Here is a 27,229-nt window from a genome sequence, read left to right as displayed (position 1 = left end):
CCCCAGCCTCCGGGCGAGGGTCCCACATGGTCGCAGACCTCTCCTGCCGCCCACTGTTCCCCTCAGCAGTGTACTTCGTCACTCTGCCTGTTCTACTCTCTGCTCTGGCTCTGGTGAATTCTCTCACCCTCCTGTGCCTCTGACTGTACCCCATGCTTGTATAAATAAATAAATAAATCTTAAAAAATATATTGTTAAAAAAACAAACAAAGTTTGGGAAACTTAATTGAATCAAGTCAGACTGCTCTCTGCTGCAGGACTTATCAGAGCCTCACACACCTTTTAACTGTCATTGGGACCTTCTGAGAGGGACTCAGAGCAGGCAGCTTCCCCAAATCTATGCTGGGGAACCAGTGTTCTATGTAACACATTTGAGAAAGAACCCAGGAAAGCAGCTACAGTGTGGAACACAGTCCAAGATGCTCTGGGGTAAAAGAGCTGAGCCTTGATTTCCCCTGCCAAGCAGGCATCTCCTCCCGATGCTTTCCCATAGCCAAGGTGAGGCAAAACAGGGCCGCTGGTCATGGGAACTTGCCTCCTCCCAAGCCGTGACTCCACCCCATCTCCACTCAAACGAGTTGGAATGCAAGCCAGAGGGGCATCTAATTATAGGGACAGCCATGAATCAGCTCTAACTTACTATAAAATCATAAAAAGTAAACAAATCCCAAACTTTGGGATAATTAGTGCTAAATTTCTTGTGATGCGCAGACTGGGAATGACTGCCTCGGGGCTGGAGCAAACCTTTCCAGAGAAAGGAGAGGCCCCTCTCCCTGTGGTGCTGGTCCTTGATGGCCACAGGGATTTCTGGTGAATAGGGGCCAGGAAGAAAATGGTATTCGTTGTGTACCTAAAACTCAGCATGTCTCATGCAGGTCCTACACTCCACGAGCACAGACTTTAGTGTTGCACCACTTGACCAATAATCCTGCAAGGGAGGGTGCTCCCCATAGCAGAAAGGAGCAATAACTTATCCTGAGCCTGAGTTGGCCAGACTGTGCCAGGAGTCGCTCCTTCGTGCCCACAGACCCTAGTCCCTCCCAATCACTGGGCATCAGCACCCCAGGATTGTAAGATTGCTTTTTCATTGCTGCAGAGCAGAGGATAACCCCCCGAGGGTACAACTGTGTGTGTGAGTCACTGTCTCCAGCCAGCCCTGAGCAGGGCCTAGCAGTATTGCTCAGTAAACACTTGGTGAGAGATGCATGACTGAGTGATCAAAATGCAACAAAGTGAATGGTCCAGCATAATCTGAACAGGTACTGACCCCTCTCACCTCCTGAATGGCTCCCTGTTTCACTCGGAGTAATGCTCAAGGCCTTAGGATCCATGTGATCTGTAATCTTTACCTTCTGACCCCAGCTCCTGCATTGTCTCCTCCTTAATGCAGCTCTACCACACCAGCCTCCTTACTGTCCTTCAAACACTATGCAGGCTCCTACCTGAGGACCTTTGCACTTGCTGTCCCCTCTACATGGAGCCCTCTTCCCTCAGATATCAGATGCTTCCCTCATTCATTTCCTTAGGGCTCATCCCAACTGTCACCTCCCCGAAGAGGCCCTCCCTGACCACCTCATCTAAACTATCAACCGTGCCACTCTATCCTCTTATTCTCGCTCTACTTTTTTTTGGTAACTCTTATCACCACATGAAATTGTTCTTTGCCTATCTGTTCACATGTTCACTGCATTTCCCCCTCTGACTGTGTGCTGCTATGAGTTCCATGTGGATCTCTTGCTTTGTGTATTCCTGCGTCCCCAGTGCCGACCACGGACTCTGGCACACAGCAAAGCCCAGTATATCCTCGTGGAACAATAGAACAGAGAGAGGGGAAGTTGGACTCAGCCAAACAGCAACATCTGTGCTATTTATCACAGGAGAAAGGAAAGCAAAGAACTTTAGTAAAAGAACCAAATTTACTGTAGTTTAAGGCAAATTCCACACGGAGACTGTCTCGGAGACGGGCACAAGACCAGACAGCAAAGAAACACCACCATCATGCATGACAGGGAGGGAAGCGGTGCTGGGCAGCAGACTGGGTGGGGCCTGGTCTGCAGTGGGCTGAGGGGCCCCATGCGGCAGGCGGGACCGGCATGCATGACCTGCTCCCGAGTGGGTAGAGTCTGGGTGGGCCAGGGGTGAGGTCGCCTTTCTCACCTTTCCCACATCAGAGACAGGGGTTTGGGCTCAGATTCCAGAACCCAGGACTAAAGGGTTAGGGTATATTTGGGGCAACAGGATGACCCGAAAGCCAAGACGGCCTGGGGGAGGGGTTGCCCTGGCCGAGAGTGGGAAGGGGAAGCTGGGCTTGGAATGCATGGACCCTCAGGACATCAGAGCCAGGGGAAAAGCGGGGCCCATCTCATCAACTCTCTTGCCTTACAGATGTGGAAACTGAGGGCCAGGGGGTTCCCACGGCAGGCAGGGGTGGAGGCAGGGCCTGAACCTAGAACTCCTGTCTCCTGTCCCCGTGGGTAGAGGAGCACATGGGAGTGCCGGAGCTGGGATACTCTGTGCCCAGACCCCCAGATGGGCAGCAGAGGTGTGGGCACCAAAGACTCTGGGTAGCCTCTGGGGGGCAGTGGGATGCCTGCAACCAGAGTCAAGTGTGGAGGTGCCTGTGGGCTCACACAGAGACCTGTGGCTCTGAGTGTCTGAACCAGCACCCCCTCACGGGCTTGAGAGGCATCATAAGGGACTCTGTGCCTGAAAAGTCTCCATTACTGGCCCATCCATGGCCTGCAGTTCACATCCCAGATGCCCCTTGTGGCTCACCACCTGAAATTATTCTGTGGGCTCTTGTCCCACAGGACCATGCCTGGGCGGGGTCCCATACTTCATGTACAAACCCCTCATGGGGCTCACTGGATACAGGGCACAGGGGAGATACTGGGCAGGAGCATACCAGGTACAGGAGTAGACACCATAGGAAGCTGCTAGGAGAAAGGGACTGGGAGGAGGGAGGCCAGTCCAGGCTTCAGGGCTACAGGAGAGCAGAAGGGACTGCCCCGGTAGGCTGAGGGGACCCCAACCATCTTGATTGTTAAAACTTTCCTAGCCGGGCTAGAACCCAGTGACAGGCAAAGAAAAGCTGGGGTCCAGAACCCCATTCCCACCACCTACCCAGATCCCCCAGCCTGGATTTGAAAGGAAGTGAGGCCAGAAAATTGGGGAGGAGACTCCATAAGCCCCGCCCCCTGCCTGGGCTCCCAGGCACACAGATGTCCCAAAGGCTGGGCTCCCGACTGTTGTGGGGGAAGCCTGGGTATCCTGCCTACCATTCTCCAGGCCTCCCCAGGGCCCAGCCACCTGCTGGCTCAGATGTGCGTGTGCAGCGGGGATGCAGGGGGTGTGCGTTCAGGGGACTGGGGGGGCGAGCTCCCGGGGGCTGTTGGCGGAGGTCGGGGGCGGATGCCCTGAGCCTTCATGTAGGAGACCAGCTGATCAGGGATCTCCGCCAGCACATCGCGGGCCAGGCGCGCCATGCTCAGCACGTGGTTGCCGGTGCGGTCCACGTAGTCCCTAAAGGGCACGAACTGGCCAGCAGGAAAGGCAGCGTCAGGCCCCAGCCCCCCACCAGAAACTCCAGACCTGGGGTCCTGTTTCACCCTCAGCTCCACCCACTTCACTCAACTTTTTCCCTCATGGTGAGCTCCCTGAAGGCCAGTATGGTAGTCACTTCCTTCACTAGCCCACACCTCTCCAGGGCCTACTCCTCCGTGCCAGGACACACCACTGAGCAAGAGCCCTGAACCTCAGAAGTCTTGGCACCAACCAGAGGCACCTCGCGGGCACTCAGGAAATAAGGAATGAATCCCTGACTTCTGGAAAACAGACCCTGGGGTCTCCACCCACCTCTCTGGCAGAGCCCTTTGTCTCTGTCTCTTTGGCCCTACTGTTCCTCTTTGCTCTCCAGGGCCAACACCTGAAGTCAGGTCCCTCTGGTTTCCTCCCAGGGGAGTTCCTCTACCCCCCCCCCCCATTGCCTCAGGCCTAATCCCACCTCCAGGACTTTGCCCACATGGGTCCTGCCTCCCAGATTCCCTGGCTCTGGCTTCTACTCCCTTATCTCTGGTATGGAATGGAGTGCCATGCGGGGAATGGTCCTTAATCTACTTTAATTTTTTTCAGCTCAGGGGGTTAAATGTCAGGGAGACTGTCAGTTTTTCATTTTGAATCTCCTAAGCACAAGGGACTCGGTCTGCAGGAGATTCAGTGAGGGGTGAGCACTCTGAGGGATTCCCTGAGGACAAAGATCCATCTTCTCACTAAACCTGCATCCTACATGGAGGTGTTAAGACACTCAATGAACTGGGTGTCCTCTTGAACCTGTGGCGTCCTCTTGGAGAGGATTGTGGCAAGGCTCAAGACACGGCCTCCACCTTCTAGGGGTCTGCCATGTCACTGGGAAAGTGACCAGGCAGAAGCAACGGGAGGTGCGTGTAAGCAGGCCTGTGTTCTGCAGGAGGCCATGGCAGCCTGGGGGCACAAGAGGGCAGGTAGAGCATTCTGGTGAAGGAACAAGTAACATGTTAGCGGTGAGTTAGGGGCTCAGCACAGAGAGAAATGTGACCGTAAGACTGACTCTTATTCCCTTCTATGGTGGCCAGCCACTTTAGTGCTCCCAGTATCCCCCTTCCAGGACCCTTTCCCAGAGAAACCCCCACAGGAGGTATAAGGCAGGGCTAGCTAGAGAGAGGTTCTTGCATTTTCCGTGGGGCAGGCAGGTCTGGGCTTCACCTGGACAATGTCCCGCTCAGCCAGCTTGCCCCGGGAGGAGATCCGCACGTCATCACCATCCAGTTCCACCATGGCTATGGGGGGAGGAGAGGCATGGGGGAGGGGGAATTGGTGTTGGACATTTGGGCTGGCAGGAGAGTAGACTTGGCCTTCAATCCTTGGCCAATTCAAGGCAGAGACCACCTGCCTAACCCCCATGCTAGAGATCAGGAAACTGAGACCATGTAACAGGAGGAGCCCAACCAGGTGAGTCTGCGCAGCATCCCCACCCTCCTAGCTCATGGAGTTGGAGAAGAAAGGAAGAGTGACTTGGGGCCTCCTCCCCACAGCCTTGGGATGGGCATGGGGTGCACACCCTGACACACCCATCCCTGTGCAAACAAACACACCCTCACGCCCTGCCTGCTCACCCAGACGTCACACATGCCCAGGCGTCAGCTCTCACTCATTGGGAAGATTCATTCCAGGGGCTGAAGCCTCTAGGGAAACATCTAGGGTGATGGAGACTCACCATCGAACTCTGCCTGGCCCACGCCGATGATGATGATGGACATGGGGAGTTTGGCAGCCTGGAGGCAGCATGGGGAGCAGGGGGAGAAACTGAATTCAGCTGGGGGACCAGTTAAAAGAAAGGGGAGAGGGCCTCCCCAGTGGCGCAGTGGTTGAGCACTGGGTTGTGAAGCTGCCCGTAGCCTCTGCGGCGCCGGTTCGATCCCCGGCTGCTCCCCGGCCACCGGAGGAGGGTCCCACATGGCGCGCAGACCTCTCCTGCCGCCCGCTGCTCCCCTCAGCAGTGTGCTTCGGTCCTTCTGCCTGCTCTGCCCCCCGCTCTGGCTCTGGTGAATTCTCTCACCCTCCCGCGCTTCTGACTGTACCCAGTGCTTGTATGTATAGATAAATAAATAAATCTTTAAAAAAAAAAAAAGAAAGAAAAGAAAGGGGAGAGCATGTGTAGGGACAGAAAGGGTGGTCAAAAGAAGGTAGGAAGCCGGGGAGGACAGGGAAGATGTGGGGGAGAGAGCCATGAAGGCATGGAGACACAGGAAAGCGGGGAAGAGAGGGAGCTAGGGCAGCCAGGATGCAGACCAAAGAAACGCAGGTGGAGCACCAGAACAGAAGAGGGGTGGAAAGGGAGAAAGGCTGAAAGGGAGCTGGATCACCAGTTTATTTCTGCAAGGCACCCCCACCCCTTTTCTGCCCCCAGGCCTCTATCCTGTGCGACTCTTTTATAGGGAAGACCACCCAGTCAGAGGGGCCCTGTCCCTGGACATCCCCAACTCTGGGTCTGCCCCCATCCTCTACCGGGTCAGGCCAGACGGGAGGCTGCGGCAGCTGTGCTAGAGATGGGCTAATGAGGGAGTTCCGGACAACTGGAGAGAGTGTCCACCAGGGTGACTCAGAGGTGGGTTTGGAGCTCACCCGCTGGCTCTTTCACCAGCCAGACACCCGGCCCCCACCCCACACCCACAGCTGGTCTCTTCCTCCTGACTCAGCAGGAGAAGCCAGGAATAGGGTGGTGGTCCCAAAGGACGGGAGGGAGAACACGCCCAAGCTATGCCCGTCTCCCTAAAGAGCAAGAGGGCACCCCCCTGGAATCTGCTGTGTTCCTGTCCCTCCTCTGACTGGCCTCCCACCTCTGTCCCAGGCCCACAATTCCTCTCCAGTTCCCTGTCCCTCAGCCCCAACCCGCAGCTCACGTTGACAATCGCCTCCTTGGTCTGCGCCATGTCCGAGATGACCCCGTCGGTGATGATGAGCAGCACGGAGTACTGGGAGCCGTCCTGCACGGTGGCCGCGTTCCTGGGGGAGGCCGGGGCACGTGCGGCAGGACTCTGGGCAAGTCAGCCCCTTCCCCACGAGAACACTTAACACTTTATAGGGACAGCTCTTAGGTGGAGGGGTCACCCCAGGGCCAGGGCTCCCTGAAAGCCAAGTCAGTGGGGAGATATACTCCCTCCCACCTTCCTGAAGTGACAGATGCAGCAAGACCGACCTTGTGAGCTGTCGGGACGGGGGTCCAGGGATGGGAGCACTTACCTGGCCACATGGGTGACCACAGGGGCGAAGTTGGTGGGGCCGTAGAGCTGTACGGTGCGCAGGCTGTGGTGGTAGGCCTCCAGGATGCCATCGATGCCACAGCACGAGGGGTTCTCCTGGTTGCCATTCTGGGGTCACAGAGGATGGAGAGGCTGAGCCCAGGAAGGAAGGAGGGGTGGGAAGATGGGCAGCTGATGGTCTCTGGAGGCAGAGCCAGGGTGCAGGTGGCCAGTAGGCCTGGGATCTTCTAGACTCTTCTCTGGTGGGGTGTGGGGAGGAGGAGAGGGTGTCCCCAGGGCCCCGCAGAAAGGGCTGCACAAGCTCTCAACCAGCAGAGTCCATGCCTGCTTCTTGCCCCGCCCTCTCTATCAGCTCAGAGCCCCCCAGCAGAGCCTGGCCACTTCCCTGGGGGCTCCTTGGGCAAACCAGCACACCCTAAACTGACTACAGGGTCTGAGCAGCTCTAGAAGAGCCAGCGACTAAACCATCCTCCTGTGTCCTGTGCCCAGCACAGTGCCTGGCACTCCAGGGACACGTGAGGAATGTTTGCTGTGAGCAGTGGAGTGGGAAGGGAGGGAGAGGCATCATTTCCATGGGGCCTCCGTCACAGCACCAACTCAGGGAGTCCCTGGATTTACTGGACTTGCCCAATCCATACCCCTTCATCCCCTCTTTGGGATTTTGGGGCATAGTTCAGCCTTGGCTCCACTTTACCTCCACCTGGTCTTGTCGGGCTAAGGAGGCCAGAACCTGCTATGGGTGACTGCAGACAGGGCAGTGGGGGAGGTGCTTATGAGCAAAGTGGGGAGTGGGTTTCTGGAGGCCCTGATACAAGCCCCACTGCACATAGCAGGCAGCTTACCTCTCCCCCGAAAAGACTGCAACTTGAGTCCCCAGGTGGTGAGGACAGGAGATGCCCCCATCCCAGTCTGATCAACCCTCTGCCCTTTCTCCGGGGACCTCCTACCAGCGGGAACTCGTGGGACACCCTGCCATCAGGGGGCAGCTTGGCCCCAAAGCCAAGGGCAGGGAACATCTTGTCACTGTCGTAGTGCTGGATGATCTCCCCGACGGCGGTCAGCGCCAGCGCGTAGGCGTTCAGCTGGTAGGGGCTCATGTAGTGCAGGGACGTGGACTGCGAGGGGTTCCCTGTGACACAGGACATGGAAACATTTGCTGGACTCCAAATCGCTCCAAACTCAGAGTGCAGAAAGGGGTGTCCAAAGGCCTCCCTTTTATCTACTTCCCCTTGACACTTTCACTTATCCCATATTCATTCCTTTAGCAAACCCTGGTTGTGGCGCCTTCGAAATATATCCAGAACCCCACCTGTTGCTCCCGTCCCCCACAACGCCACCATCCTCTAGCTTGTGGGATGGCAGCTGCCTCCTAAGTCATCTCCCTGCTTCTATCTGCAGCCTGCAGTCCATCCCCGGCACACCAGCCAGGGGGAACCTGTCAGACCTCAGGCAGCTGATCACAGCTCTTCTCTGCTCAAAGTTCTCGTATTCACCTGCCATTAAACCCAAAGTCCTTACGAGACTCCACATGCCCGTCTCCTACCATCCTCCATGTCACTCACTCAGTCCCTGTCTCAGGGAGGCTCACAGGTCATCCCCGTCTCTAGCGCCCTCAAAAATGGCTGTTCCCCTGCTCTGGGCACTGTTCCCAGATATCACATGGTCTACTCCTTCACCTCTTCCAGTGACTCAAGGGTCACCTTCTGTGTGGCCTTTCCTGAGGAGCGAATTGAACGTCACAGCCCCTCCCAAGCTCCTATCCTTTCTCCTGGCTTGAATTTTCCCCACAGCTCTTATCTCCACTAAAGTCATCCATATTTTGCATATTTGTTGACTAATGAGAGGCAGTACAGCATAGACTTCCAAGACACCAATCCTGTCTCTACCTCCTATTAATTGTATGACTTTGGATAAGTTCTTTAACCTCTCAGCCTCAGCTTCCTCATCTGTAGAAGGGGTTTTAATTGTCCCCAGTTGTAAGATTGCTGTGAGGATTACATAGGTGTTGTTATTACAACTCTCGTCATTGACATTATCACCAAGGCCCCTCCCAACTCTGCCACCCTACCACTCTAGGAAGCTGGGACTGCAGTCCTGGCAGGGGTTTCTGACACACACACACACACACCCCCAACCACCACCACCAGAGTGCGAGACCCGGGCATCTTCTGCCTGACACAGTAATGAGCACCGAGCACCGCAAAGGGAGCTTTAGAATCCAAGGAAGATGGTGATGTTTCTAACAGCATTAACTTCACTGTTGGGATTGCTCCTAGTGACCTGGTCACAGCCCCAAACTAGAGAAGGTCAGAGGGAAGTAAGCCGAGGCAGCCCCAGCAACGCCGAGGCCCAAGCCCAGGGCTGCGTGCCTGCCCTCACCCAGGACCACAGAGCTCAGTGTGACTCTAGCTTTCCCCTCCAGACAGTGGGATAGACACAGAGGACTGGGGTTTGATCCTGTGAAGAAACGTCTCTGCTCCAGGGCTCCTCACGGAGACAGGGTGTCCTCAAGGGCAAGGCTGTGCTAACGGTATGTAGGCCCAGAGTCCACAGCTCTTAGTGATCTTGGTCCAATCTGGTGATACCTTCGCCACTTGGATGGTATCTTTGGTCCTCCAGAGGCTCAGAGGCTCATCTCCAGTGAGGAGAGGAGAGAGAGCCGCAGCTCTAAGATGCCCTCTCTTCCCCCATGCCGTTCCCTGCCCATCCCCCCACTCACCATTGGAGGCGGTGAAGTCGATGGCCACTGTGAAGTTGATCTGGGTCCTAGCAGAGGGAGAAGGGCAGGAGAGTTACCTGGACAGAGGCAGGCCAGTGGGGAGGCTCACAGGTCAGGAGGGGGCTGAGAAACCTGGCTTCCACCCCAGCCTTGCTGCTTGCCAGGTTTCTGGCCTTGGGAAAGTCATTCATCTCTTTCCAGTGCTAGAAAACTGGGGGAGTAGTGCCAGCCTCACCCTCCCCCCAGTACTGTTGTGAGCATCAAAAGAGTTAAGCAGCATGAAAGGTCTTTGAAGATGATCTTGTACTCTGTGGGCACGTGGTTATAATTACTTATTTCCTCCCCAACCCTGCCCCTGGGCACACCTGAGGCCAGTGATGTAGGGTCTCACTGCATTTCTGGCTCAAATTTGGAGTCAGATTTGGGGTTAAAATTAATTTGACAAAGAAGACAAATAGACATCATGCATCTCCTGAGGGAAGAACAAAATACCACCTTATAGGTGTGTCTTGCCAAGAACATTGCACTTGAATTCCGTTGAGCTTCTAGAGCTACCTACCAGTTGTTTATGGGTAAATACAGGGGACTGAGGAACATGGGAAATGACACCATGGGGACAAAGCCAGTAGTACCCAGGCTGCAGGAAATTGTAGGAGCAGCAGGAAGAGAGGCCTAAGGAACAGCAGCCTGGGATCCTGTGGGCACTTGTGAGGAGTCTCAGGAGTCTCTGATTCTACTGAATCAGAATCCCTGGGTTGGGGGGCGTGTGCAGGAATTTGCTTCAGCAAACTCTTCAGGTGCTTGGAGGAATCAACCAATGAAAAGAGAATGAAGAGACCAATGAATCAATTGCAATATATAGCTCTTTGCCTGGATTTCTGATTTGAAAAGCTAATTAAAAAAAATTTAAGACAACTGGCGAAATTTGAACAGTGACTAGATATTTGGTATTAAGAAATTGTTTGATTTAGGAGTGTAATTATGGTAGGGTGATTACAAAGAGAGTCCTTATAGTTTAGAGATACACCCTGAAGTATTTGGGTGATGAACTATGTCTGGGATTTGCTTCACAATACCTGGATGAAGGGGAGAGTGCATGGAACAAGACTGGTCATGAGTTGGTAACTATGGAATCTGGGTAAAGGGTACTTGGGGGTTCATTTTACCACCTCTCCACTTCAGCTTGTATTTTTCCCTAACAAAAAATTAGGTTTTGAGGATTCAGGTTCAGGGTGAAACTGTCTAAAGATTTGACTGTTCTAGACCCTCATCTCTCAATGTGCTAGCTGCTGACAGAACAAAGCTACAAGACACAAGGCCCTGGTAAGGTCTAGTCTTGTGGTTCTCACATTGCAGTGAGCTAGCGTCGCCGGCAGAGCTTAGTTAAAAAGAAGATCCCAGGACCCATTCCCAGGGATGCCAATTCACTTGGTTTGAGATGGGCCCCTAGAATCTGCTTCCTTAGCAGACATTCCTTGTCCTCATCCAGGGATTCTGAGGAAGGGTTCTCGGATGAAATGTGAGGAAACCATTCTGGTGATTCCAAGTTGGGGCTAGTTACGATATAAAATGAGGCAGGGCTCATCTCATTGGCATTCAACAGATGGTCTCTATCAGAAACTACAGCCCTCTCTCCACTTATCACAGTTTAGCTGCTGCCCATGTAGTCTCCACCTCCCTTCCAGAATCCCACCCTGACTCACAATGGTCAAGGACACGGGTAGCAGGAGATCCAAGCCAGAGAAATCCTCCCAACACTCTCTCCCCCTCATCTGCTGCCTGAGGGCAGAGCATCCAGTGGACTCCACAAGAGAGGGAAAGGGAGCCACAACGTGGCAAGAACCTGGGTCTCTCACTGACTGCATGGAATATCTTCCACCCGACTACCCTGCATGTGAAAACCCTTCATTCATATTACACCTTGAGGTGGAGGGATTTTTGTTATAGCAGTTCATCTACTCTGATCATCTGTTTTTTGTTGTCATCTCTCAGTGTGAAATATAGAGACTGCATCTTTGTTAGAGGAAAGGAGACATATGGAAGGTAAGAACTCTGCTAGGGGTGGTGGAGGCTGAAGAGGTGGGGACAGCCTTGGGAGGGTGGTTCTGGCCTACAGGATTACAGCTAAGGGACGTTATCAGGGCTTCCAAATATCTGGTGAGGAGAGGCAGGCCTTACTCTATAACCACTCTTCTCTTGCTCTGGGTTCTGAAAGAACTCAGGGAAGGAAGGGCCTGGAAAGAGGTGCTTTTGTGGGAAAATTAGTCCCTGCAGACGCTCCTCTCCTGCCTAAGGGCAAAGCAGGGCAGAAGGCAGGCTGCTGAGCAACTAGCTCCTCCTCTGATGTAAGTGCAGAAGTGCCCACACCCCTCCTCCTGGTCCAGGTGGGTGGAGTGGGGGAGATCTTCCCTAGACAAATGCCGCCATCCACTGCCTGCCTGGACACGCAGGGCAGGCCAGCTTGCTCTCTCCCTGGAGACAGTTCTCTCACTCAGGTTCTCCCCAGAGTTCCCAGAGAGGCATGGGGAGGGCTGGCTCTGGTGTCCAACCTGCCCAGTGCTCCTGGCACCACAGGACCTCACAGCACCCAGCCCTTTAACTCCTCAGGCTCCACCTGAGTCAACACAACACCCCTAGTGGTAAAGAGGGCAGGGCTAGGTCTATTCACTACTAGGGGAGAAATGCAGCACATGGCAACAATGGAGCCCTGCCGTGACCAGGCTGTGGCCCCTACAAGTTGTGTAAAGTGAAGAAACATCCTCACTCTAGCTGTGTTCTCTAAGTTGAGGGCACCATGCAAATGAGGAGATAAATGGGTGTGTTGGAGAAGGAGCCATTTGTGGGGGGAGGGGAGGGTAGGGGGGGTCTGGAATGGCTCAGAGGGGCAGGGAGGCCTCTGGGTGACTGGAGGGAAGGTGTGTACTCAGCTGATAGAAGGAGAGACTGCAGGTTCAAGGCGGCAGGGAGGGGAGTCACGGGAGAGTGAATGCGGCTTCCCAGGACCTGACGTTTCCCTCTGCCCCAGAGAACCCAGCAGCCAAGTTACTTGGCTAGGATGAGTCTTTGGCAGCTGCCCCTACCTGTCTCCTTTCCAGACAGGTGTAGTTACTCACCTGCCTGCACCTGTGGACTCTCGGCTGCCCATGCCCTGACCTGGCACCTGTGCTGGCAGAGCATATGCTGGGCGTCCTAGGACCTCGCCTTGGAGTCAGGCTTCTTTCTATGAGCTCCTGGCTGGAGCCTCCAGACTGCCAGGCCTACCTGGGCCTGGACTGACCCCTCTTGTTCTTTCTGTTTCAAACTAGTGTTTGACAACTAGTGTTGACCACCTGCTGGCCCTAGGACCATCCCCTGGCTCATGCCCCAGTCTCTCTGGCCCCTTACGGATCCCCAATGACCCTGAACAGGTGAATCACTGTTCCCCTCCCCACCATCCCACCCAGAAGCAGCAGAAGCTCAGAGCTGGGAGGAAACTTACAACTCAACTCACCTAGTGCCAACCCCTTTGTGTAGGAAGGAGGACACTGATGCCCAGGGAGGGAGGGTAATCTGCCCAGAGCAACCCAGCAAGTTCATAGCAAAGAGGGGCCAGAGCCTGGGCCTCCTGACTCTAGTCCAGGGCTCTTCCCACTTCCCCAGGCCCTTTGTTCTTTTTTGTCTTGGTGCAGCTGCCACCTCCCAGCCCCATCTCTGCAGGGGCATCTGACATGACACAGGCAGTCTCTGTGTTCAGGGGCCCCTCAGAGCCAGGGGCATCAGGGCTCTGGGTGACTTGTCTGAGTTCAGACACTGGGTTTCTGCTCAGAGGCCAGGATGGCTTTGGCCAGGGCCTCAGAGACGCCAGCGTGGGGCCGGTGCTGTTCACATGGAGGTCTGGGGCCCTCTCCTGAGACTTAAGAATCTGGCTGCATCTCTTCTCACCCTCCTTTGATGTAGTCAAGAAATGTGCACTCCGACTCCACAGCAAAGGAAAGCAGCGTGACCTTGAAAACAAAAGGGAGCTTGGTCAGCGGGGAGCACAGCAGAGGCAGCCGGCTTGCGGACAGCTATGGGGCACTAGCCATGTGCCAGTTTTGTGCACAGCTGCACACAGCGCCCATAGCAACCCTCACAAGTACTATGCTTAGCCCCATTTTATAGCCAAGGAAACTGAGGCTGAAAGAGGGGATGCACTGAGCCCAAGGACACAGCGGGGATGCGAACGAGATGGAACAGGGTTTGCTTTCTCTAGACCCTGAACCACTGACCTCAGTGCCAAATAACATCCCCTGGGCACTGGGAAGCACAGGGCCTCACGCCTGAGCGTTTCCCCTGAGTTAGCACCAGCTTCTAGACCCCGGGCCCTGGCATGGGGTCTTGGGGGGCAAGGGGGCTTCCTGACACACTCTGCCAATGTTGACAAGTCCCACATTTGCAAGTGGGGTAACTAGTAATCCTACTAGTTACAAGTCCTACTAGTTACTAGTTACAAGTTACTAACTACAAGTCCTGGTAACTATAATCCCCTTTGGTCTGTGCTTACCTTACACCTTAACTTGTCCCATCTCATTCCTCTGGCACCTCTCAATCTCTAGCCTCTTAGACACAACACCATCCTTTCTCTGAAGGTAACTGGTCAGAGGCCTCTTGGCCCACGCTCCCTGGTGGCTTTAGGATCAGCTTTGCCAAGATAGGCAGCTACCTGGCAGCTCATTATAACAATTTAGGATCCCAGTGGCAAGTGAAAGCTGAGCAGACTGAACCAATTAAATGAGGGAGATTGGAGTAGGAAACATTTTACCTGTGGAAGAAACTCCACTCCAGGATTTAGGGAGTTCCCCTCCCACCCTCCCTCCCCCGCCTACCCCACAGGTGCAGATTCATCCATCTCTGTTGACTCACTGGGTGGGCCAGGTAGGGCCTCTGCTTGACAAAGCTTATGAGCCATTAGCCCAAATAATGGGAGGGCCTGTGAGTGCTGAGCTGGGCCTTGGAGTCGCCTACCCACTGTGGTTAAGGTGTAAGGCACCTGGATGGCCAAAGCCCACTTTCCCAGGAATGGACTGTGGCAGGGGCTCCAACCTTGACTGATGAGCATTAGATCCTTTGAGGCACTCTTAAAAAATAACCTCTTGGGGGCCTCCCCTGGTGGCGCAGCAGTTGGGGCGCTGGGCTGCGAAGCTGCCCGCAGTCTCTGCAGCACCGGTTCGATCCCCGGCCGCCGGGCGAGGGTCCCACATGGCATGCAGACCTCTCCTGCCGCCCGCTGCTCCCCTCAGCAGTGTACTTCGGTCCTTCTGCCTGCTCTGCTCCCCGCTCTGGCTCTGGTGAATTCTCTCACCCTCCCGCGCTTCTGACTGTGCCCAGTGCTTGTATAAATAAATAAATCTTAAAAAATAATAATAATAACCTTTTGAAGATGCCAGGCCAATTACTGAGCTTCTACAGGGGGGCTCTGGCCATGAATCTCCTCCACAAGTCTAACCTGCAGACGGGGACAAATACCCCTCCAGTCCCCAGATGAAGCTGTTCTCTAACCACCTAACAATATGGATTCACTCACGCTACTCACTGGCGACTCAAAGTGTGGTCCCTGGACCAGCAGTATCAGAATCACCTTGATACTGGTTAGAAATGCACATGGTAGTAAACTATTAAAATCACTAAACACAGGTTCCTGCAGCCCAGCCTGGCGCTCCTCAAATGGAACTCCTGGGAACTGGCCTGGGTATCTGTATTTTCATAACCATTGTGATTCTTCAGGGTCTGGGGTTGCAGTCTATCTGACACTGATGACTAAGTTTGACTGCATTAGATAACAACACTCCAGACCTCCAGAATGGGAGGGACACAAAGGGTATGTGCTTGGGTGTGTTTGTACTACAAAGACATTGGCTTGTCCTATAAATGCATTGTGGGTTCCACCTCAGGGCCTTTGCACATGCTGACTCCTACATCTAGAATTCCCTTTACCCAAGAGTCTCAATACTTGCTCTCTTGCTTCTTTGGAGCTCTGCTCAAATACTACCATCTCAGAAAAGTTTTTCTTGACTACCTTATATAAAATAATAGTTTTCCCTTTATGTTATTAAATATTTTCCCACATACGGTATATGTGTGTATGTGTGTGTGTGTGTGTGTGTGTTTTCTGTCTCCTCTACTACAATAGAAACACCATGAAGACAGAGTTTTGGGTCTATCTTGTTCCTAGCTATATCCCTGTGCCTAGAACAGGGCCTGGCACATGATATGTTCGGTGAATATTTGTTCAATAAAGGTCTGAAGGTCCTGAAGATGGGCCCCCAGGAGCCACCGGGCTGTGTGTCACTTCAGGATGATTGTGACTACAGCAGCCGCCAGCACTGACTTTAACTGCAGTGCTGAGTCCATCTCTACCACTTTCTAGAGGTGTGACCTTGCTTGAGTCACTTTCCTGCCTGAAGCCTTGGTTTCCTCTTTCATGACAAGGGGATGAGGATATCTGCCTCTCAGGGAAACAATCTAAGAAAAGCACCTAAATGGGGAATTTCCCAGAGTAGGGCCCATTAAATACTGCTCCTTTCCCTCTTCCTTCCTGCAGGAAGTGCCCCTGTGAGTTTCTCTCAGGAATTTCTCATTCTGTATCACAGTTGCTGAGCCACCTCCACCCTAGCCCCTGGGCTGGGCTGTTGCTCCATCGACTCCTCCCCTCCCCACCCCCAGCCCTCAGGGTCTGGTTCCCACACTCTGCAGACACACACGACTCCCTGACACCAGACTTAGCTTGGGGCTTAGAATGTCTACACCCAGGAGAGAGAGGGTAGCTAGCTACTCACTGTGCCAGAATTCACGTATTTCTTTTTCTTCATTTTCTTTTTTGGGTTTACCACCTGCAAGAAAACCAATTGCCACTTAAGAGCTTCCAAGCAGTCAGGGCTGCTTCCAAGGGTTTCCAGGACCCCTGAGTGTGGCCCCACCCCCAGCAAGCAGAGTGTGGGGTGCGCAAACCTGGGGGCCCAGGGGAGGAGGATTTTGTGGGGAGAATGCATTTAGATTTATGAAACTAGTCTTCCCAACTCGACCCAATGTCCCACGACCAAACACACCAGGAATAATATTTATTTAACCTTCTTTCCCACTGTTCCTCCAAACACGCCCTCTGCCCAGAACAGCCAAAAGAGGCTGGACGTCTCGATGTCGCAAAAGGGCCCCTGTCTGTGCCTGCCCCGTGTTGGCTCACGCTATTCCTTGGACCTGAAACACCCTCCCCTGTCCCTCCACCAAATCCTATCCTCTGGCTCTTCAAGATCCAGTCCAAGGGCCACGCTGGGGACCACAGCTCCACCCCCATCACCCTTGCACTGCAGTTAGAATCTCCCTCCCTGTTCTTCACCTGCCAGCTTTCGTTTCAAACCAGACCTATCAGTGGAGACTATCACAGGGCTGCGTACATAGTAGGTGCTAAAAATAAACCTGTTGGGCTAACTCAGTGGTCTCAATTGGGAGTGATTTTTGCCACCCAGGAGACAGTGGCAATGTCAAGAGACATTTTTGGAGTAGTGAGAGGCAAGGGGTGTTTCTAAACATCACACCACACACAGGACAGCCCCTCACACAAAGGTGTCCAGTGCCAGGACAGTGATGTGGAGGCTGGGGAGCTGTGGGCTCCGTGAGAAGGGCCCCCTCACCTTGGGAGCCCTCCACGGCTCTTTCATGATGCTTTTGTACTTGTTTGTGTCCGCTTTTGTGTGTGTGTTTTTCACATGGGACATCCAGGCACAATCTTTCCCTAATCTCCCACCAAACAAAGCAAGGCGATTTTCACACCATCTGTCTCTGCAAGTCTGTGGTGAAGTCATTTTCCCCCTCCCACATCTATTTCTGCTATGGGAGCCAGCCTCATCTTTACCCAAGGTCTCTTCTGCCTTAATGAGGATTCACATTCATTTCTGGAGATAAGGAAACCAAGGCACAGAGACACCAAGAGGTTCTGTAAGGTCATACAGAGGGTCAGGTAAGTGACAGGATTAGAAACCAGGTTCCTGCCCTTAGGCTAGCGCTTCAGACCTGGTGCCTCCCTGATAACAATCACAAACACATCTTTTCATAAAGATGTGTGGGCTAGACATTGGGACCAAGTCCTCTTCTCACAGATCTCTACTCCAGTCAGAAAAAGAAGATAATGAGGCTACAGGGGACAAGAGCCACCCACACAGGAGAGCCAGATTAGTGTGAGGGAGGCAGAGGAAGGAGAGACCACTGCAGGAAGCACAATCAGTGAAGGCTTCCTGGGGCAGGTGGTATTGGAAGTGGACTTTGAGGGACAGGAAAGATTTGGGCATGGAAGGATGGAGGGCAGGCATTGTAGTCTGAGGAGATATGAGGAGTAGGGTACAGGGAGCTCAGAACTGGATTTCAGCTTGATTGCAGAGTCAAAGAATGGAAGAGTAAATTGAGCTGTTTAGAAGAAAGCCTAGAACGCCTAGTTAAATGTCCGAGCATCACCCACCATCTATCCAGAAACTTCTCTAAGTAAACAGATGTCAAGATCACAGCAGACTAGGATGCTGGGAACTGGTGAATGCTGGGAGGTGAATATTAAAGAAGGGACACCTGGGTGATGTTCGCCAAGTTCTTCCTCCTAGCAGCTGTGTGACCTTAGCAAGTTAGGTAACCTCCCTGGGCCTCAATTTCCTTATGTGTAAAATGGGAATAAAAGGCACCAACTTCTTAGGAAGGTATGGGTGTTTCCGATGGAGTCTGGAATGCAGTAAGTACTATAACCATGTCAACTGCTACTTTTTATCACTACTCTACCACTACCCCACCATTCCAGGTGAGCGGTAATGAAGGACAGGTACCAAGCTACAGACAAATCAATATTGTCAAGAAGCGACCACAGATCTTGGGCTTTGAGAGTGGCTGTGAGGTAGGAGAGAGAGACAGGTAGACACAGAAGGAAGAACTGGACTGGGACACAGATGGGAAGTCCGGATGGAAACCCAGGGCCTGGAAGAGAGGCTGAGAAAGGAGCCCAGAAAAGCTGTGGAGCAGCCACAGGCCCCTCCGGCTGCCCAGATGAAGGGCGCTTAGGGACACACTGTGGGGAGTCTTACTAGGTAAGCTGCTGAGATGAGGGCACCATTGAAACCCCAATGCTACACTGTGCCTCAGCTTCCCAATCTGTCCCATGTGGGTGTGAAACTTAGAGCTGAGTGCAGCTCACGCTGTTACTCCACGACAGCCCTCCCGGCTGAGGAGCTTGAGCGCGGACTTTCGGGCGTCTGGGTGTGGTCCCAAGACCTGGCCACAGACACAACCTTCCTTTGAAGTCGTCAGTGCTCTCCTTAAATTAGCCCATATGCCACATTTCCACCCTTAATGATCACCGTTTTCATGTAAAAGCAGTGTTTTGTTCTCAGACCTTCATGTGAAGTGGGCACTGAAGCGCCCCGTCGATCCTGGGGTTTCATGGGCGCTCCCCAGCTCATACCCTCCCCCACCTCCCAGCCTCTACCGCCAGAAATAGCCGCATCCCTGAGTTCTGTGTGGGGAACCAGTGCCCCCTAGAGGCCATCCAGGAACCACCCAACTCCTGGGCTGAAATTCCAAGCCTCTTCTCCCTGTGGTCACCACCCTCCTCCTCTCCTCTGGGTCAGGGGACAGTGAGTGGCCCCCAGGGGCCAGGAGCTGTGCTGACTCGGGATAAACACCGAGTATGACAGCCCGTGCCTGAGACCGATGGTCTTTTCAGGGTGGGAAGTAGGATAAACAAGTAATAGAGACAGGGGCAGGGGTGGGGGGCACAGGAGCACCAGACACTGGGGGATAGAGTAGGTGTGCAGGCAGAGCAGGCTTCCTGGAGGAGAAGGTCCAGTAGATCCAACCAGGTGAAGGAAGAGGAAATCCCAGAGGAGGCAATAAATGTGCGAATGGAACCACAGAGGCCGAGCCAGCATGGAGGTCACAGAACCTCAGGCAGCACGATCTGGCTGAAAGTGGGGATGGATAAGGGAAGGGGCCAGGGCCAGACCCTAGGGCCCCCTAAGGGTGTGGGGTGTATGTGTATGTGTGTGTGTGTGTGTGCACACCCACTGCTTGTGCACAGCTTGCCAGAGGCTGGGGCATAGTGCCAGCAGGAAGCTCCATGTAAAGGAGCTTGGATCTACCCCACAGGTTAAAGGCCCTGTTGGATCTCAGCTGATGTGGAGAGTCTTTCTGAATTTCCTCCCTGCTCCCCTGTGCGGTCCAGGCTGAGGTGTTGGGTGAGATGCATGGCCAGATTTTAAGCAGGGCAGAGGATGTGGCCAGGTTACCATTTAGAAGGAGCACTCAGGTTACTGAGTGGAGGATGGAAATCAGCAGGAAGTGGTTAGGGGGCTGTTCAAAGTCCCCATGCAGAGGAGATTATGGCAGCAGGAGTGGACAGGAAGTGAGGGGAACAAAGGTCAGAATATTCCCGTGGCATAAGAGTTGGGGCTCAGCTGTGGATTGGATGTGAGGGTGGGAGGTGTCAAGGATGAACCTCCAGGTGCCAAGGACCTGTGAAACAGCTGACTGGCCAGGGGGCAGGAGAGCTGTGGGAAGGCTTTAGCCAAGGTGGTCAGTTTGGGAAGGCTGAGCGGCCAGCACACAGACAGCTAGAGAGACAAGCCTCACACACCCTGGGTGATGCCAGGGCCTGAGACTCTAGAAAAGCCTTCCTGAACCCAAATTGGATCCCCATCTGTCTGTCTCTGTCTCTCTGTCTCTCTGTCTCTCTGTCTCTCTCTCTCTCACACACACACATACACACACACACACACACACACACACAGAGTGCAAGGGCTGCTGTTAGCTTCCCAGCACTGCAGTTTCTCTTGTAGACTGCAAAGGAACAGGAATCAGCCCGAGAGCTGAGCCAAGCAGCCCGAGGAGTCAAATTCCAAGAGAGCTGACCCCTTCCCTGAAAATGTCCTTATAAGTGGCCAGAGACTGAACCTGTTTCTTTTTCTTGGGCAGTGGAGGTAGTAATTTGATTTCTTTGAAAGGGTCAGATCCCTTTCAAAGATTTCACCCACGCTTCATCTTCACAACAGCACCAGAAGTTCTTGTGATGCATGATCAGCACCTACTGTGTACCTGGCAGTGCCCAGGCCAACATGAAGGAGGCAAGAGAAAGTGCTGCCCCCTTCCTGGCATGGGGAGCTTGTCTAGCTGAACAAAGACCTGCCCACCAGAACAGCAATAGAGAATGAGGTCTGTGTTCAGATTTGGACTCCAGGATGGAAGTCAAATCTAACTTTTCAACGTCACTGGCTGAGTGACTGTTAATAGAGACCATTTGTAGGATGATTGTGAAATCTCCTGGCACACAGGTGCTGAACAGATGATGCTGAAAGCTAACCCATCATATTTACGAGGGGCTGGACATTGTTTTAGTGACTTAGATAATCTCAGTGTGCATGGCAGAGTGGTTGGGGAATCTTGCCAAGGTTACATGCCTAATAAGTGGCAGAGTTGGGATCTGAATCCTCCTTTTAGGGCTGTAAGTACCTGCCCTTAAGTGGGTTTGGCATGAACTGTGCTGTCTAGGAAGTTCAAAAGAGGGCGAAGTCTGGGAGGCCAGCATGGCAGCGAAGGTCGCTCAGAGGAGTGGGACCTGAGCTAGATTTGGAAAATGGGCAGGGCATCCCAGGAGGGAGAGCACACCAGCCAGGGCTCAGCGCAGAAATCGCCCGATGAGGGCAAACACGATTTATTTCCATGTCTAGATCAAGGTATCCTGAGTCCTGTTCCTTTGGCTCTTTCCTTCTGGAAAAGGTAAGATCTTCACAGGCCCTGAAACTGTTCTGATAGAAGGCAGAGGGCCACCTTGAACTCAGGACCTTGGGTCTCAAGCCCAGAAGCTTCCAATACTCTCCCCCACCTTCCGCCCCATCCCCACATCTATCCCTCACTTTGTTGGAAGTGTACTTTTGGGGAGCACTATAACTCAGTGATTTGGAGCCAGGCAAGCTTACGTGGTTTGTCTCTTGATTCTACCACTGACTGAATTATGTGTCTTTAACCAAGGTCCCTAATTTCTCTGCGATTCAGTCTCCTTAATTGTAGGATGGAACACTAGCACCCATTTCCCAGGAGAACACACAAACCCAACCCCCACCCACAGCTTAGCGCTTGGCTCCCAGCAGCCCTCAGCAATGGGGAGCTATGTGTCAGCAGAGCCAAGCCCAGACATGGGGTGTCCACCTCACCTCGTAGATGTTGAATTGGCTCTGCCCGCGGGCCAGCTCCCGGTAGCTGGTGGTGAATTCCCCAATGAAGTCATGGCTGTAAGGGAAGGTGGCGCTGAGAGTTGAGGCCCAGGCTGCATCCTGCCTCCTCCCAGTCCCCTCCCCGCCTCCCCTGCCTCCCATGCTGCTACAGGGCACATGCCAGCTGAGAGGCTGGGTCCCTGGGGAGAGTCCAGTGTCTCCCAGGGAGGAAGAAACCCAGTGGTCACCTAGCAGAGAGCAGGGTCCTGGAAAACAGACCCTGATCTTCCTTTGATTCTTGCCTTGAGTCAATGAAAGGTATGTTGGGAACAATTAGGGAAATTTGAATATGACATGAATATTAGATGGTATTCAAAAATTATTGTTCAATCTGTCAGGTGTGATAATGGCATATGTAGCTATGTAGGAAACGGTCGTTATTTTGTCGACATTTCCAATGACCTATTCAGAGGTAAAAATGCCGTGATGTCTGTAATTTAAACTAAATCAGTAAAACATAGCTGAAACAGAGATAAATAAGGCAATCTTTAACCATTGTTAAATTCAGGTGATAGGCTTAGAGGTGCTTATTAAACTTTTCTATTTTTCTGTGTATTTGACATTTTTCTAATAACCATTCTTAAAAAGACAATCAGAGCTGGGGGAGATTTCAACATTGTCTGCCCCTTTTGGGCTCTCCCTGACTAGTGAGTATTTATATATCAGGTGCAGCAAAAGTTAGTAGAAAGCGGAGCTCTCATCTCTCCTGTGGCCGGCTGCCTCTCACCCCGGCCCTGGCAGAGGGTGATGGCTGATGTGCTGGCATGGGAGTCCGCTAGTGAGTGATAGCAGGAACTGTCCCTGAGGCCTTGCCTGGAGCCTGGAGCCCACGTTGTATTCTGACTGCATATTTACAGTGCTCAACATTCAGATGAGCTCTTGTGGAGGCCCCAGTGGCACCTGGTGGCTGCCCCCAGCTGAGGTGGAAGAGAACATTCCCCGTAAAGAAGTGTGGGGAACTTATGGTAAGAAGAGGCAAACATGGGTGGAAACAAGAAGTTGACTTGGCTGGGAAGTGGTTAAAGAGGAGGGAGAGAAGGATAGGGCGGCTTAGTAGAGACAGAGTTGGCACTGGAGTTTCTCTATAGGAAGGTCTCAGGGGAGGTGGAGTCCTTGGGAGGGGCTGCATTTGCACAGTCCTTTACCCAAGATGAGACATTAAGTCCCATCCACACCACAGACTTGAGAGGCCCCAGTCATGATTATGGGCTTAAAGCCCCTCTAGCACAGCCCCTGGCATTGCCACCCAATGCAGGGGTCAGGAAGACATATTTGGATTTGGTTCAACAGCAAAGTAGGAATCAGTGTGGCTCCCGGACAAAAGCTGTGAGAGACCCTATCTTGTTCCTATCTATGAATTCCTTGGGAGGCACTGGACTTCCAAAGACCCTGATGGAACTGAACTCTCAGCATCCAAACTGGGTCCCACTTGGCACTGCCTTATGGCCCACCCCTCAGGCTCCTCACAATAGCTCCTCTGAGGAGCCAAGGGCTGCCTTGTAGGGAGAATCTGAGAGCTGAGCATGTCTTTTGCATCTCAGCCAGCCCACGGCGCTTAGCTCAAGGTCTCACAGAGAATGTGCCCATGAAGAGTCAGGACGTCACTGTTACTAAACTCTAGAACATGTACATTTTTAGAAAATGGTAAATTTCACCAAATGTAGGGAGACTGCATGTAATGGCTGGCTGTTAGGCAGTTGTTTGGGGGAAAAGGAAGCCTCTTGGGCCCCTCATACCACATCCTGCAGGACAGAGGGCCTCAGTGGGGCTAGGTGAGACAGGCGGCAGACAGCAGCTCTCCCACAGGAAACTCCAATTCCCCTCTCCCCAGATGAGAGCAAGGCCCAACCTCCCACAAGTGGCCGCCCCATCCCTGCTCACCTTCTGCCCTTTCACTTGCTTACCTGCCATCTCGATCCCAGTCATACACCTCCACCTTGATGGTCCTGTAAGATAAAGGGTCTGTGGTGGGATGGGCTTGACCTAACACCAGAGTGGGCTGAGGATGGAGCCCTCCTCATGCGTCTGGACCAGGAAATGTGGGGACATGGACCAGGGTCCAGAGCCCTTGGGGAAGAGGTAACAGGCAGGAAGACAAAGGGATGTTCTTGAGGCCTTTTAGCAAAGATCTGAGGGATGAGGCAGCTGTGCAGGGACTTGTGGCCTCAGACTTCAGCTCACCCCACCTTGTCCCGGGCCACCCCGGATCGGGCAGAGGTCCCGCCATGAAGCCATCTGTGCATTTAGCAAGGGGGGATCATCCTGGTGGGGGCGTGGCATTCTCAGGTCCCAGACCTCAGCAAGGTGGGGTCCTGGGGTCCGAGCAGTTTGAATAGTGAGGAAGTAGCCCTTGATGTTGGAGATGGGCCCAGGGGCCCTGATTTTCCATGCAATGACTGGCTCCTGAGTGAGGGTGTAATTATCTTCACATTTTAGCCTGGCTGCTTGAATTAGTTTGTTTTGACTCCTGTGCATGGGGCTGGGCTTTGGGAGCCCATTTTATTTTTAGCCGGTTTCCATGGCAACAGGCTAGCGGACCAGAGGCAGTAGGAGGGAGGTGGAGGGCTGCAGGTTAACCCTTAGTGCTGGCAGTCCTCCAGGGATGCCCAGGGATGGGGGAGCTGCCAGGGTACCACCAAGGGGCAGGGACTGGGGAGTGGGGAGAGGTCTGGTGAGCCCGGGTCTCCAGACTTCGGTTCTAAATGGGGCTCACAGAGGCGGCTGCGTGGGCTTGTCTTTTAACATATCATCTTGCCCATGGCCACAGCCCATCTCCTCGGGTCTGTGGAGTCAGTCTTGGGGTTCTGGAACTCCCAGAAGGAGGCGCTGTCTCCCTTCAGATGAACCTCCATGGGGCATAGGGGTGGGGGTAGAATCCCCTGCCTCAGGGCAGAAACTGTTTCCCAATGAAAGAATGCCCGGGAGGGACCGTGTGCACTGCTGGGATTTTGTTGCCAAATGGAAAAGGGGGTCAGGCATAGAATAATAATAAAGATTTCTTTAAATTCCTGTGGAAAACAAAACCTATGTCTCTTGAAGGGGAATTACTGTCAAAATAAAAAAAACTCAGCCCCTGGAGGTGGGCGGTAGTCTGGAGAGTGGGGAAGAAACTGCGTGCACTTGGCTTGACACAGGCACCTATCTGTGGGACCTGGATGTGACCTGGCTGACCACAATCTACCATTTTAAAGAGAGGATAGGGCCTCCCCGCTGGTGCAGCAGGTTGAGTGCAGCGCTGTGAAGCTGTCCGCAGCCTCCGCAGCACAGGTTCGATTCCCCGTCGGCCAGGGAGCTACCCACGTGGCGCAGCAGACCTCTCCTGCCTCACCCGCTGCTCCCCTCAGCAGTGTTTCTGGTCCGTCTGCCTGTTCTGCTCCCTGCTCTGTCTCTGGTGAATCCTCTCCTGCGCCTCTGGCCTGTACCCCAGCTATTGTATAAATAAATAAATCTTAAAAAAATAGAGGATAATAGTGGCCCTGCCAAACAGCTACAAAGACAATTGTAAAGCCCACTGGAAACCCGGGAGCGTCTCTATAAAAGTGCCTCCTCTCCACTTTATATTTGGCTATCCTAGGATAGTTTTTCACATGAAATTTACTTAAATCAGGGATACCTGAACCTGGGTGCCTGGGATCTGGAACTTTCCATGCCTCGGATGATAAGGCTAGAAATTACCTTGATGGCATCCCAGGAAGATTACACACAGACAGACTCCAGGTCCAGTTCTCTGCAGCTCTGGGTGGGGCCCAGGAATCTATTTTACAGGCTTCCCTGTATATGTGCTAGGGCGATGACCTCTAGTCCCCTCATTTGCAAATGGGAAACTGAGCCCTAAGGGTCCTAGTAATCAAGGGTCACATGCTGTGAGGATTCTGACTCAGGAGACTGTCCCACATTGCTAAGTCCCTCAGCCCTTCCCCAGAGTCCTCCAGCTCTGCAGGAGACCTGCAGGGACCCCAACAAAGAGGGTGTCTCTTCACACCACCAACGCCAGCCCCTCAGGTGACTAGATCAGGGACAGCCACATGCTCAGAGATTGTAGGTGGACCTGACAGTCCCCACAGTCACAGTCTTGAATAGCCAAAAAAAATCACTGAGGTTTAAAAAAATTCCCACAGCCAGAGGGCCTGATTTCATTGGTCTGCATGGTACTCTAGCACGGGTAGTTTTGAAAAGTTCCCTTGCTGGTTCTAATAGGCAGCCAGAGCTCCTACTTCTATAGAAGAGAGAACTGGTTCTCAACTTGGTTGCACACCAGACTCCCTGGGGAGTTTTGTAGCCTGATGCCCATGCCTCACCACTAGACATTAAGACTCAACTGGCCTGGGGTGCAGCCCAGGCAGGGCATTGTTAAAAGCTCCCGGGGGATTTGAGCTTACAACTGAGGTCTAAACCACCGAATGTGAGGTTCCTGTGTAAACTCAGTCCAACCACAGTGGAGACTCCAGAGATGGCTGCATTCTGGGGGTGAGGTTAGCCCCGAGGCTGTGACATCCAGCCCTGGGGGAGAAGGAGGTATGAGAAAAGGTTCCCAGAGGGAGGTGGAGACAGCAGCAGAAGCCAGTTACAGCTTTGGCCATTCTGATGACAGTTCTGTCGCTGCTCAGCCCTGGCCGTGCTGCCCCAGGTCACCTCACATGCCATTCATGGGCCGCAGCCTAGGGCTCCCAACCCCTTAGCATGGGCCCCACAAACATGTCAGATCAGCTGTGACTTCTAGGGACAACACCCAGGAGAAGGGACTTCTGGGTGTGGGACAATAAAAGGGGCCTCTGCTGCCCACAACGTTTGTCATGAATGGTCTGGAACATGGAGTCCCTAATCTGGGAAGCAGTGGGGTGAGCAGGGAAGACCATGATTCTGGGGTGGGCAGCCCTGGGGTGCAACCCCAGCTCTTCTGGGAACTAGCTGGAAGGCCCTGTGCAGCTGGCTTCACCCTTGGGACTATTTACTCCTCTGTCAAATGGGCTAATCACAGCCACTGTGGAGCTGCTGTGGAGGTCAAGGGCATCACTCACAGGCGGGCAGCATTGGACACGTGGATTCTGTTCCCATCTAACACACTCAAGCCTCTTCTCCGAGCTCCTGCCTCTCAAACAATTCCCATTCACCACAAAAAATGTCAGCTGTGCGGGGCCAGGGATTTCTGTTTGTTTTGTTCACTGCTGTCTCTTCAGTTTCTAGAATAGTGCCAATGCATATATTAGGTGCCCAATAAATATTTGTCAGCTGACTGATCGCCTAACAACTTTATGAAGTGGCCCACACAGTAACAACAGGTTCACTCCACACAAACACAAAGGGAGCCCAGAGAGGCGGCTTCCCCAAACCACACAGAGCCAGCAGGGACTCCAGGCCTCGGGAACCTGGGCCCTCTGGTCTCTGGATGCTTGGGTCAGAGCGACAGAGGTCAGAGCTGGCGGGGGTGTGTGGGGGCAGTGTGAGCCTCAGCGGGCCCA

The 27,229-nt window shown here is 53.4% G+C and overlaps 1 protein-coding gene across 3 annotated transcripts in view; it reads right to left on the bottom strand.

The window, feature by feature from the left end:
• Nucleotides 1-3,317: 3,317 nt before the first annotated feature.
• The window catches only part of CPNE5 (copine 5), a gene marked incomplete at both ends in the record, with an annotated part of 95,262 nt that continues 71,350 nt past the window's right edge, over nucleotides 3,318-27,229 (bottom strand). For all 3 annotated transcript variants that reach the window (XM_084257573.1, XM_084257574.1, XM_084257575.1), the window contains 11 exons: nucleotides 3,318-3,536; nucleotides 4,741-4,814; nucleotides 5,252-5,309; nucleotides 6,438-6,540; nucleotides 6,778-6,905; nucleotides 7,745-7,926; nucleotides 9,517-9,563; nucleotides 13,438-13,499; nucleotides 16,311-16,364; nucleotides 21,711-21,786; nucleotides 23,675-23,716. In XM_084257573.1, the coding sequence (XP_084113699.1) occupies nucleotides 3,318-3,536; nucleotides 4,741-4,814; nucleotides 5,252-5,309; nucleotides 6,438-6,540; nucleotides 6,778-6,905; nucleotides 7,745-7,926; nucleotides 9,517-9,563; nucleotides 13,438-13,499; nucleotides 16,311-16,364; nucleotides 21,711-21,786; nucleotides 23,675-23,716 (1,045 nt within the window). The remainder of the gene's footprint in view (nucleotides 3,537-4,740; nucleotides 4,815-5,251; nucleotides 5,310-6,437; nucleotides 6,541-6,777; nucleotides 6,906-7,744; nucleotides 7,927-9,516; nucleotides 9,564-13,437; nucleotides 13,500-16,310; nucleotides 16,365-21,710; nucleotides 21,787-23,674; nucleotides 23,717-27,229) is intronic.

This window comes from Talpa europaea, assembly GCF_964194135.1.
Source record: "Talpa europaea genome assembly, chromosome: 2".
NCBI classification, from domain to species: domain Eukaryota; kingdom Metazoa; phylum Chordata; class Mammalia; order Eulipotyphla; family Talpidae; genus Talpa; species Talpa europaea.
This window is presented reverse-complemented; position numbering and strand designations above follow the sequence as displayed.